Source organism: Crocodylus porosus, unplaced genomic scaffold, assembly GCF_001723895.1.
Source record: "Crocodylus porosus isolate Cpor-Errol unplaced genomic scaffold, CroPor_comp1, whole genome shotgun sequence".
Classification (NCBI taxonomy): Eukaryota; Metazoa; Chordata; order Crocodylia; family Crocodylidae; genus Crocodylus; species Crocodylus porosus.
Window position 1 is genome coordinate 12626796 of NW_017728912.1, and position 12703 is coordinate 12639498.

The 12703-nt window shown below is 39.7% G+C and overlaps 1 protein-coding gene across 1 annotated transcript in view; it reads right to left on the reverse strand.

The window, feature by feature from the left end:
* Positions 1 to 330: 330 nt before the first annotated feature.
* SYNPO2 (synaptopodin 2) overlaps positions 331 to 12703 on the reverse strand; it is a 141280-nt gene continuing 128907 nt past the window's right edge. Inside the window, exon 5 of the mRNA XM_019534046.1 lies at positions 331 to 1444. Coding sequence (XP_019389591.1) covers positions 875 to 1444 — 570 coding nt within the window. The 3' untranslated portion in view covers positions 331 to 874. The remainder of the gene's footprint in view (positions 1445 to 12703) is intronic.

Genomic DNA, 12703 nt, shown 5'->3' on the forward strand with positions numbered 1-12703 from the left:
CTATTTCAGTCTTCAAAATGAAAGAACAAATCAAAAGCTTTCCACATATTCATCAACTCATATACTCAGAATAGCTACTCAGCTCTTTAGCATAACAGACTATGCTATGCTAAATGTTCAGCAAATTATACATTTCTCAAAGAAATGTCCTGTTCAGTTGTTTGTTAGCACATTTATTTGCAACCCAAATCTTGAAGTCTCGCTGAAATGCCCAGTTTGAAGACATTAGCATACATCTAGATGTCACAGATCTTCAATTACCACAACTATAGATGCCTTTTAGACTGATCATAGTAAAGTAAAATACTTTATTTTGCTACAGTCCTTTTGCTGAAGACAAAAACATTTTACAGGGAAATTAACTGGGCTACCATAACCATTAATCACTTCCAAATTCTGGAGTTGGATTGGAAAAAATACTTAAAAATTTAGATGTTGAATATATTGAGAACATCTATAAGTTGAATAAAAAATTCTGTTTTAAAAAAAAGTGCCCTAATATTCTTTCATTAATTCATCTGTAAATATTTTTCTGTTCATTCCAGCTAAACTTTTCCTGCCTGTGGCTTGTACTATGTCATTTGCTTTCCCTCCTACACACAAAGGCACACACATGAAAATTTGCCCTTTTCAAACAAAACAAAGCAAAACAAAATGTGGTATATCCTAATGCTGGGAATAAAACTGAAACTATTCTAGAAGCTGAGAGCCCTGAAGCAGCATGAGAACTGTTCACCCTTTGAGACCGCCTCCTCATATCTTCAATTCAGAGATGGTTAAACCAGCAAAAAAACACCCAGAGAGGTTAGCTTTTCTTTTCAAACTGGAGTCTAGGGCTTATGAATCTGGAAAAAGGGAGAATATATCAGGCTTTTCATGTTTGGTGCCTCCATCCTCTTGGATGTGTATTGTAGTGTGAGTTAGCTGTTGACAGGCCATAGTCAGACCTGGTGTCCATGGACATCGTGTCAGGTTCTACTTGGGATCGTTGGCCATAATATGCATACTGGAGCCTAGCGCCACGCTGGAAAGTGCAGCTAGGCGCAGACATGGTGCTTTTTGGTGGAGATATGATACCAGATTGCCTACTCCCAAATAAGGCTAAGCTAGCATGAATGCTTGGGGCTGGAGGCTCATAAGAAACTCTCTGTTTCCAATCATCTGGTGGCTCCGGGAGTGTTTTCCTACGAGCAGCTGAGACTACATTAGCAACAATGGACTCTTGAATGTTCTGGGGGCCAAAAGCATCATCTACCAAGCCAAGGGGGGACTTGGCTGCTGCTTCCCAGGGAGTTAATCTCTTGCCAGACCGGGCAGTTGCTCCAGGTGGTTTGCTGAAGTAATCTGGGGCAGGTTGGAAGATGACAGGAAAAGAAGGTGACATGGCTCGAGGCGTGAGCGAAGGTCTCCCAGGAAGTGACAATGAACGGCCGCTGCTTCTCTCCTAGGAACAATAAAATCTTGATTGTAACTACAGTCATTGAACAGCAAACATAAAACCCCTTTCCCTTTATTTCCAAACTGAAACTAGTCATCTTTTGGTTATCGGCATGCTGTTGGCATGCTAATGTATGACACAGGACAGGAACTTTTTCAATATGACACCCTGACACCACATCCTTTATGAATCCTGGGGTTTTTTCCCTGGGTGAATTTTCATGAGAAAAAACAAAGCAGAGAAGAGAGAAGAACAGAGACAGAACATACTCAAGTGTTTAGGAAAGGGAACAGGTTAAGAGACAGAAGTCCTTTGTTACTCAACAGGCATAAAGAGCAGTAGTACAGACATGCCACTATTGCAGTCTTGGTAATGTGTCTGATCCTGGAGGAAGCCTTTCCAGTGAGTGAAAATAAAGAAAGAATGAAGTATGATCAGTCTGTGCACTTTTACAGGACTTTCTCTAAGAAACGGGAACAAACGTAGTTATGTTTGGTAACTGACCTAATCCAAGAAAACTATCCAAGAACTTGTATTTATTCATCTTTTATTAAGAATTACCTCTCTTCTAGTAAAACTATTGCTCCACTATTAATTATAATAGAAGGAAAGGGTACGCAATTAATAAAAAGCACTACAAATGTCAATACAGTAATTTGCCTAATATTGTGATAGGCCACTATTCAACCTGGCTGGTTTTAAAGGCAGTGCCCTCAAAATTTCAGAACATTCTGACCCATTTGGTAGGAGCAATCCATTCACATTTCACAAATCCTAATCTTCTTAGTAAAGCAGCACTTTGAAACAAAAACTCTGTTCATGAGGAGGGTTTTGTCCTTTGCAGCCTTCATTTGGCAAGATGCAGCACAAGTATGACCTTTCCCTATGTGTGCTAAATGTTCTCTATGCGTCAGACAAACCACATTGTTCTCAGTAAGCAGTCTCTGTCCATGTGGTTCTTAAATTAATTGCTAAACACCTGATTCATATCCGGAGGTCTGAGAACTGCTTTTATCTCCCAGATCCTTTATGAAATTACAGATTAAGTGGCCAAGAGCTTTGCTAAGTCTCCACCCAAAAACATGGGCCTGAATTACCTTTCCTATTTAGCTTCCACAACTCAAAGACCACAGGGCTGATCAAAAACTCATCACCATTATTTGGAGTCAGAACATATGCATTGCAGGGGTACTATTAATGCTTCCATTTGTGATTCAGTATTTGGACATCACATTTTTGCAGCCCTATCACAAAAGGATCTGAGGCATTCAGAACCCTTTATTGAACTCTACCTGAGGCACTTTTTTATCTCTATTTTAGAGATGCAGAAATATGAGAAAAGGAAATGAGAGATGAATGGACAAGTTTTTAAAAAGTGATGCGCACCTGTGCCTCTCATTCATCTCAGTAGATTTGGTAGCTGCTCAGCATGAAAATATTAAACCAGAGTCAAAGTAATACCTACATGCCTACACAATAAATTTACTATGCTACATGGTGTTACCCTTAAGCTTACTGCACTAGAAGCAGTATGCCTGTGTCTACAGAGCACTGCAAGCAGGTTAATCAGTCTAAGTGGCTGTGCCACCACTGCTGCTTAGCCAGCCACCCAGACCTGACCTCACTGCTCTTGGTTTAGAAGGCAGCCTGCCTAGAGCAGTGCAGGTTGCTGTTGCCTTACATGGTAAGTTTACTTATTATGTAAATTTACTTACTTACTTTACTTGAGACTTACTTTACTTTGAGACATAAGTCTCAAAGTAAGATTTGGCAGATCTCATGACCTGTGTTTTGTAACACAATAATCCTTCCCGTTTATTTTAGCTAATTACCAGCTCCTCCCAACACCAGAGAGAAACTCCAAATAGTTATTAGGCCTTCACCTCCACTAGTATGTGGATCACCAAATCAAATCACTTTCCGTACATCAGGACAAGGCTGAGTTCAGCACTCAGCGAAATATGCACATTAAATAGAATAGGAAAACATATCCTTTGATAGGCAAAACATATCCTTTATGACCCTAAGTAAATGGGAAATATAACTTTTGCCCATAGGTGAAGTGATCATATCATTAACTATGGGTTGGCCTTTTTCCAGATCTTTGTCTGATGAAAGGACCACCTTACTTGTCAGGTGCCAGTCCAGACACATGGGGTGTTCTTGAGGTTAACATTGGCAGTCACGGATGCCAGAAAGACAATCACAAAATTAAAGATTCTTTCTTCCTTTTATGCATCAGAAGAATTCACTTCAGCTAGTTCCACACATATTGGGTGCATTTACACGTTCACTTATGTGCCCTAGTTACTGTGCATTAAGTTTAGTTCTTGGTTAACCAAGTATTAATTCAATGCACAGTAACTCATGCTACTGTGCAGTAGTTTTTTTAATACTTACTGTGCAGTAGCCTAATAACACTGCACAGTAGCATATTAACAGAGTTTTTGACCAGCATGCTACTGCGTAGCTTTATTAGGCTACTGCACAGTAAGCATCTTGTGTAAACACACCCACTATTTACTTTAGCAAGCATGGTTAGTATGCTCCATATAATCAATTGGCAAAAAAGGAACATTGCGAGGGTGTGCACTTAAAAAGCACTCTTAGTCAAACAAGACACAAATGTACTGTTTTAAACTATTTATAATGAGAGACAATTGGAAAGAAGGGTAGTAAGACTACCAGGTGAGTTAACTGGTTCCAGGAGAATTCCAAATTGCTACCTCTAATGAACAGATAAAATAAATCCCCTTTCTATTCAATGGAACTCCAGTTCAGGCAAAAGAGTTTCAAGTCCATTGCTATCATGTATATTTCCAGAAATAAGTGAGGGGGGAAGGATACTGTTTATAGAGCTGTTGTATTAAGAATCTGAAAAAGTCAGTGAAGATGCTAGGTCTGTCCTGTTTGGAGTTTTCCAGACATCTCCAAGTAGCTGCAATGAAGATATCCAATACAGAGATATTTGGTCTGAAGAACCCTGGTAGAGAGGAAATTAAGCTTCTTTGTACAGAATTTAATTTCCGATTGTTAGGACAGTGAAATCTATTTAATACCCTATATAGGAAAAGTGGTCTTACTTCTCTAGCTCATGAAATGGGAACTATAGCTCTTAAAATCTAAAGTTGGTGGAAAAAGAATTTAAGAATCCAGCATGTTCAGAAAATAAACTTTTGTTGGAAATCAGATGCTGCTTCTGAGTGCAGAGAACTTCTAAGGAAAACTTGGTTATATCATGTTTTATGTTGAAGAAAAACTACAATAAAGGAGCTGAAAAATGACCTTGGAGAAGAGTTCTAGGGGTTCTATTAATACAGGGTGTGTACACGTTCATTAATGTGCTCTAGTTACTGTGCATTAAGTTTAGTACTTGGTTAACCAAGTACTAATTCAATGCTCAATAGCTCCGGAGCACAGTTTTTTAGTGACACTTACTGCATAATAGCCTAATAACACTGCACTGTAGCGTATTAGTATGGTTTTTGACCGGCACATTACTGTGCAATGTTATTAAGCTACTGTGCAGTAAGCGCCTCATGTGATATGACCAAAAAAGATTAACCCAGGGTTTTGACAACCAGATTCAGTTTCCAGAAAAAAAGCATGCATTGCCAATGTGATGGCCTAATGGTTGTAATTTAGCTGAACCTGGTGATCAAAGGTGGCAACTCAGATTATATGTACATGTACTCCAGTGATTTATGAATCATCTGGAATACTTAAAAATATAATTTCCATCCTCCCAGGTAAAGAGTGATTTAGTCAATGGAGCCTATGGTTGAAAGAGCTGACAAATGAACTGTCTTCCAAAGTGGTTGAGTGAAATTTCTACATTCAGACTTGACAGGCCTTACTTGAGAATTTCTTTTAAACTGCTAGACAGAAAGGTCAGTGATCTAAAAATATGGTGTCTTTTGGACCAGAGAGATGGCAGAAATTTTCCTCAGCTGCTGAGACCCTTGTTTTGGGTCATTTAGGTCAATAAAAGTCATTGACAACAGCACTGTATTCAATATTATATGCATCTTGCTAACTGTATCACTCACTGCCAACTCTAACTGAATCATACACACAAGATACAGTTCTAGTAATTTACTCAGTTATACTGGCATTCCTGGGCTACTTGAATTTTAATATTTCCCTTTAGCTGGCTTAGGTGTAGACACCTACCTGATAATGGTACTCAGTTCTGCAAGTTTGAAATACCGGTGAGAATAATGCTCCTGCTTCCTTTTCATCAGCTAAGGGAAAACAAAGAAGCAACCTCTCCTTCCTTGGAGGATGGACTGAGTAGTGCAAGGTCTTTTCTGCTGGGGCTCATCCATTTTAATTCCATTAAAAAAGATGTCTTTCTATATCCTGAGCAAAAGAACTGGGAGGGGAAGGATTTTTCCAAGATAACTTGTTTGGAAAGCGAATGTAAGAAATATTTGGAAAAGGTGACACATCTGCACCTCTTTGTACGATGATTAAAGAAACCCACCATTCTGAAAAGTAACTTAGGAGGAAGGAAAGGGTCTTGCTATAGTTTGGGTTATTTACTTACCTTAGGCTCATATCATCACATAGCTAGCTGGTTCTGGTATGAGTGAAAGAGCCATATTCATATAAGCCACTACAATCATCTCCTTGTGTCTTGGGCACAATCCTCCTTACAGTCCCCAAAGAATGAGCCTTCAGTTTTTGAGGAAAGAGAGAGCCAGACAAATGCTCTATGTCACTTGGGAGAATAGTGATGACTGTGCTGAACTTAAGCAAAACAGAGACTTGAGAAAAGCCTGACATTCCTAGAAAGAGAAAATATCTTTTGCTAAAGAATACCTCAATTATTTTGGACTGAAAACTTGCTGAATAGAAATAGCTGTCACCTTTTGTAGTATAGAAAAAGGAGAAAATAATTTGTTCCATTCTCTTTGTTCTTTCTGTTATTGATTTTTTAAAGTTCAGAAGAATTTAAATAACTTGGGCCTGTTTCTATCTGTTGTGACTCACATTAATGAAAATTAGGAGCTGCTAGTTCTTTTGAAATCAGCCTGTGTAAACAGGTGTAACTATAAAAGAAACAAATCCAAAATGTATTATTAAATCTGTATCTCAGAGGATTCACAGAAGTTACAGTGGTGTAATGCAGGGTCAGACTTTGGATTTCTTTCATTATCCAGATAATTAATAAAATAAGCTCTCAATATATACAGCCATTGTGCCAAGCCAGGACAGGGCATTTTAGTTCCCATGCCCACTTATTCCTGGGCCTTCCACTATGATTTCCAGGGATTACAATTAGTGACAGATATGGTAGTGATGATTGAAATGAAGCAACTGGTACACCGTGTGTTTGTATATTTGCACATACAACCACATAATTTTGAGAACTGACTTGAGTCATGATTTTCCAGTGATTTACTCTAGTTCCTGAGTAAGAACACAGCGGTTTTTTTTCTGCCTTGTCACTATCCCGTGGTTATATGTTCTTTGTTTTCTTTGGAGAAGAAAGCTCTATGTACTTACAGAGTCTGGAACACGGGTCTTTAATGACTTACAGACAAGTATAACTTTTGTTAGAACACAAACATGTCCTGTATTTCTCCCTGGGAAAGGCTGGGAGAGGATTGATTACTTTTATATTGTTCTCATTACAATGATTTCTTGTCCACTAGGAGAGATGGGCCTGAACCAAAGCTCTTGACCTAAAATATGCTAGAATTGGGTCAGGAGCTAGATTTTATACCCATACTGACCTCAAACGGCAAGGGTCTGTTCAGAACCCTGGAACTGACAAAAAGGATCATAAGCCAACCTCTGATGAATTGAATTCACTGTTCATTTACTGAACAATGACACCTGCAATAGTGCCACTCTGTACATCTTATGTTCTTTTAAATCCCTCAAGCATCTCTTTTAATGTCCTTGGCTCTGAAAGTACTTGGTCTGTAGTGGGTTTATAGGTCCCACATAACAAAAGGAGTCAAGAAGAACCCAGGGCCTACCAGAAAATTCAGATAGCCATCCAGGGGCCAAGCCCAGATACAAGCAGAAGATAAGAAGGAGAGCCTGATCCATGACAGAAGGACTTTTGAGCTAAGAGGAGCTTCAAGCAGGTCCTGCTGAGGTGGAGCTGTCCTAAAGAAGACAGCATAAAGGGGTATAATCAGTGGAAGTAATACATCTGTTTTCTTTGCCTGGTAAGCAGAATATACAGAATCCAAAGCATACATGAGACAATGGAGAAAGGAATAAGTAAATTGATAGGAAATCATCATATCTTTCTCTTCCTCAGATAGCAGCACCCTTATACCTTTTCTTTCCAGCAGCTAGGAAGGGAATGACAGAAGACCCCTCAGATGAAATTACCAAGAGCTATAATGTAATCACAGACTGTCTTACTGCTCTTCTGTTGTAAAGCTTTCATTGTCAAGTTGTAACATCACAGAAGGACACTGTGCTGCAAAAACATATTGCCACACCATGCTTAGCTTGTGCCTTTCCAAAACTGTGCTCAAAACTTTTCAGGCAACTGCCTTGGACTTGTTACTGAATGGAGGCAATGGCTCTTACGTAGGAAGAGGATGAAAGGCAAATAAGAGTTGTCCATCAAAACCATATGGAATCCTCGTAAACTGCAGCTGGCTTTGTCAACATGTATGTGAAGAGATTAAGTGCCTGTGTTACATTAACAGAGATTTTAAAAATGCAAACTATTTCTAAACTGATAAATAAAGCAAGTGTTTATTGTGCCATAAACATCTGTAACATTTTGAAAGTGTATGTTCATACATGCTAAAACAAATGTAGTGATTTTCCCCCTAACTGAGCTAATAATTACTTTAGGGAGGTGCATCAGTGTAAACACAATTATTTATAATGTGTGTGTGCATATACACATAAAAGTGTGTGAGTATATTTGATTTGTGTAATAATTCAGAAAAGGCTGTATTACAAGGAGCTAAGTACTACTGCAAGTTTCCTGGTAGTTACAAATATGATGACAGGCAAGCACTGCAGCATTCAGATTAAGAAAACAGTGTAAATAGTTGAAAAGGTAAATAGCATGTAAAAGGTCTCTTTCATCCCCAAATTCATATGGAAATGCCAGATACTATTTAGTGAACTTTACCTGTTTTCACAGTGGCTTTACCTTTGAGATATATTTGAATGTCCTACATAAAAGTACTTCATTTAAAAGGGAAATCTGTCACATGTTTTGTGCCTAAACTTTTTAGGCCAGACTCTTCACTGTATCTCAGTGGGACTGTGTCCATTCCTACCAACTGAGGAGACCAAGTAAATGATTTTCAAAAAGCACCTTGGTGATTTAGGAGCTTAAGTCCCGTTTTTCAAAATGATTTAGGCATTTAAGAAACTATATCTCAGTGAAATCTTGTAGCTTTTAGACTCCCTACTGTTTGACTCACTTTTCCAAAATAAACTTTGGTTCATAAGTCATTTAATCTTTTCTTAATCTAGTCCTTCATCCCGCATCCATGCCTTTGATGTTCAGTTCCCTTTTGCATTAGCATCTAGGTGACATTTACAAGTATTATAGGAGAGTAAGGAAAAAGGAAGCAGAAGGAGCAGCTATATGCCTATGGCTGCTGAGAGCCTTGTTTTGGGTCATTTAGGTCAATAAGAGTCATCAACAACAGCACTGTATTCAACATTATATGCAGCTTGCTAATTGTATCACTCACTGCCAACTCTAGCTGAATCATACACACAAGATACAGTTCTAGTAATTTACTCAGTTATATTGGCATTCCTGGGCTACTTGAATTTTAATATTTCCCTTTGTCCAGGGGATGTGTGGCTGTTCCATACTATAAGGGTCCAAAGACACGAGTTACCCATGTTGTGGGAATTTTGATGAACGCTGATAGCCCTGGGGGGGGGGACGGGGACTTTTTACTGCCCTGTTTATACCACTTTCTGGTGAACCCTTTCTCCCCCTTCTCCCAACTGTAGTAATATCTTTGCACCTATGGTGGTATGAAGAAGTAACATTATAATGATCTCCGTAGCACTTTTCATTCTAAGCCCTTTGACAATGAAACTATACATAGCAGCACAATTCATCTGTCCCTGGAAAGCAGTCAGCTCTGAGGCAAATGGTAGCAATTGTTTAACACTGTTAAATAAGACAGCTGAATACATTTAGGGGGAAAAAAAAGAAAAAAATCCTATCTGCTCTAAGGTGACTTACACAGGCAAAATGTAACTGTCTCAGTTGAAACATAAAACCAGAATCAGTAGGGACACTTAATGACCCCAAGAGGTCAAAACTTCGGCTTTTCATCTCATTGCAAAGTAAGCAGTTAAGCCATCCACGGGCACTAGAAATAGACCTGCACCCTACAATCCATGTCAGAATCCAAGCTTCCTCCAAATTCAAAGCTGTTCTGATCTCAGTGTTTTGTTCAATCCATTAGAAAAAAATTCAGACCTCTTTCTAAACTTACTCTAAATTTCTTACTGAGGGCAGGACAAGATGGCACCTTAGAGACTAACTGGTTCAGAGAGGCCTAAGCTTTTATAGGTGACACCCGCCTTTGTTATAGCATCCGACGAAGTAGGCTGCCACTCACAAATCCTATGTCTCTTTGAACTATTAACGTCTAAGGTACCACCCTGCCCTGCCTTCTGCCTGACGTCAGACTTGCATGCTACCTACTTCTTTCTAAGTTTGGAACTGTTAAGATCTCTGGTTTCAGTTCAGGGCCATCTATGTCTGAGACCATGTTTATTGGTCATAGTTGTCCAGAAAGGAACAGCACAGGGTGAGGCCACTGCCTATATGCGTGATTGGAACAGGAACAGGTCATAAAATTCCTGATGCTCTCAACCTGCCACCATTATATCCTTTTTGTGTTGGGTAGGGGTGTGTGAAGAGGAAAAAAGCTGTTAAATTTAACCATTAACTACTCCAAAACACTGTGAATGTTTACAAGGAACAACGAGAAACAAGAAGGAAGTACAAGCATAGCACTACTAAGCTCATGTAAAGGAGACATTGACTTAGCACAAGCAATCACTGTTTCAGTGAAGTGAAGGAAATGTGCCATTTGACACTCATCAGTCTCTGGTTATCAAAACAAAATAAAGTGAGGCTTGTGATCTGCAAGAGACTGGAGTCTCTTTGGCTCAAGGATCCCTGTTTTCAGTGAAAAAGCTAGGATTTGAAAGAGTGAGTTTGTCATAGGGAAGAGCATTTGCTGCCACCTTCTGGAGTTTAGCAGTAAACACTAAGCAGTTATGTCACGGCTTATGTCTAACAAGGCTGAGAAACCGAAGAACATTTGAAAGCAGGTGCCATTTATGGGTTTGGCCAGCTTGTATTCTGTCTAGAAAACTAGTTATGATTTTAACAGCCTGGACTCTGCTTATGGACCAAATTCTCACTGAGAGCAGAAGGCCAAGTATCAGCTGCCCCAGGTGTAAATCTCCGGCTCCTCTTTGTCCAAAGTAACTATTTCTGCTCTAAGTGGCTGTTGTGCACTGTGCCCAGTGCTGTCCTTGTCCTCAGCATACATCATACACATACATTCTTCTTACACACCATGTATAAAGCTGGTGCAGAGGGAGAAAGCAAGTTTGCACGTACAGTACATATTGGGGACCACAGAAGCATCTATCTGTGGTCCCTTGCTGAGCAACTGTTATGGGGCATCACTTCTCACCACTCTCCTCACACACAAACATGCACAACTTTGTCCATGCCATGGAAGATGAAGCAGGTTTGGCCTCTTACTGAATATGTATTCCTAAAACAATCAAGGAACTAGTCCTTGTTATGACTCCTGTCTATTCTGTGAACAATGAAGCAATTTTAAATAAGCAAAGAAATAAAGGGGATACATCAATGACCTCTTTCCAAAATTACAAAACCATAAATATAGAGTGCATTGTATGTTATGGATGGAGCTGGTAACAAAGGCTATCATTCAAGTTGCCTCACAGTTCCTCTCGAAGGCATCTTTTTTCAGTTGCTTATAATTTTGCCAGTATTGAGATGTTTGCACCAAGTTTCTGCTCTGGCTGATTTTTTTTTTTTTTTTAATTTCAGCCAAAGGTTTCAGCTGTTTCACAGAGCAAGACCAGGCAAAAATTCGGTGTCTCATCCATTTTGAAAAAATTCTGCCCCTTTTCTTTTGGAAGGCTCCAGCACTTCCTGCTTTTGGAATTTGGCAAGAAGTGGTCTTTGTGTCATAGATGTGCCTTTTGATATCCTCATGGAAACATGTCCATATTCAACCAGTTTAAAAGTCTTTGTACAATGTGACGCACACCAAGCAGAGAATTCTTAAATTTTAGCTAGCAATTCCCCAGAGCTATTGAGTATAATCCAGCTGAAGGCTGAGCAGGAGCAGGACCCTCTGCAATTGCAGCTTCTGTTCCTGTGGGTTATGATGGGTCTCAGCCTAGCCTGGGTACATGGACTGAGAGCAAGGTTACTGTTTTTCCTGGACTTTCCATGATTTCCCTGGTGGGTCCTGGCTGATAAGGAAGCTGTCTGATTTTAATGCAGAGGTGAGAAGAACTGCAGAGGAAGAGGACAAGAGAAAGGACAAGAAAACAGGATAAGGAGATGGAGGATGGGAGGGGGGATGTTGGCAGTCAAAATACAGGGGGAAATGGATCTGAAAGTTAAGAAGGGAGACTGGGAAAAAGAGACCAGGCTTTGGAGCTTACAGGGGTGAGCCTAAGGTTTGCCAGTCAAGAATACTGGGACATGGATGGGATGCCTGAGAAATGGATATTGGATCTGGCTACCCAAAGAGAATAGTACATGCACAAGGATCCAGGAATTGGGAAGAGACAGGGTGAGGACGGACTGGAAGAGATGGAACAGCAGAGAAATGTTTGGGACGAATGGGGCAGAAGAATCTGTGCCCATTCAAGCACACTTCTCTCCAAAGCCAGACATGGGACCCAAGATTCTTGAATCTTAATATTCCTTCAATATTTCTCCAGCAAGCATGGGTGAAATACAGGCAATGCATGTCATCTCTCTCTAGTGCTGGCCCACATAGGGGCACTGACTATGTATGATTGTCATGTTATTTTGTTAGCTCAAGTGGCAGAGTTTTGTGCAGTGGCCCCAACCCTGCTGCATAAGCATATGAAATGATTTCAATATGCTGCCTGAGGGTATTCCTGGTTTTGCATTTTGCTCTTTAAAAACGTAGAAAATTATATGCATGCACAGTGACATTAGAAGACCATTGCTAAGGCTAGAAAGTCAAGCACTATGAAAACATGAAATGCTAG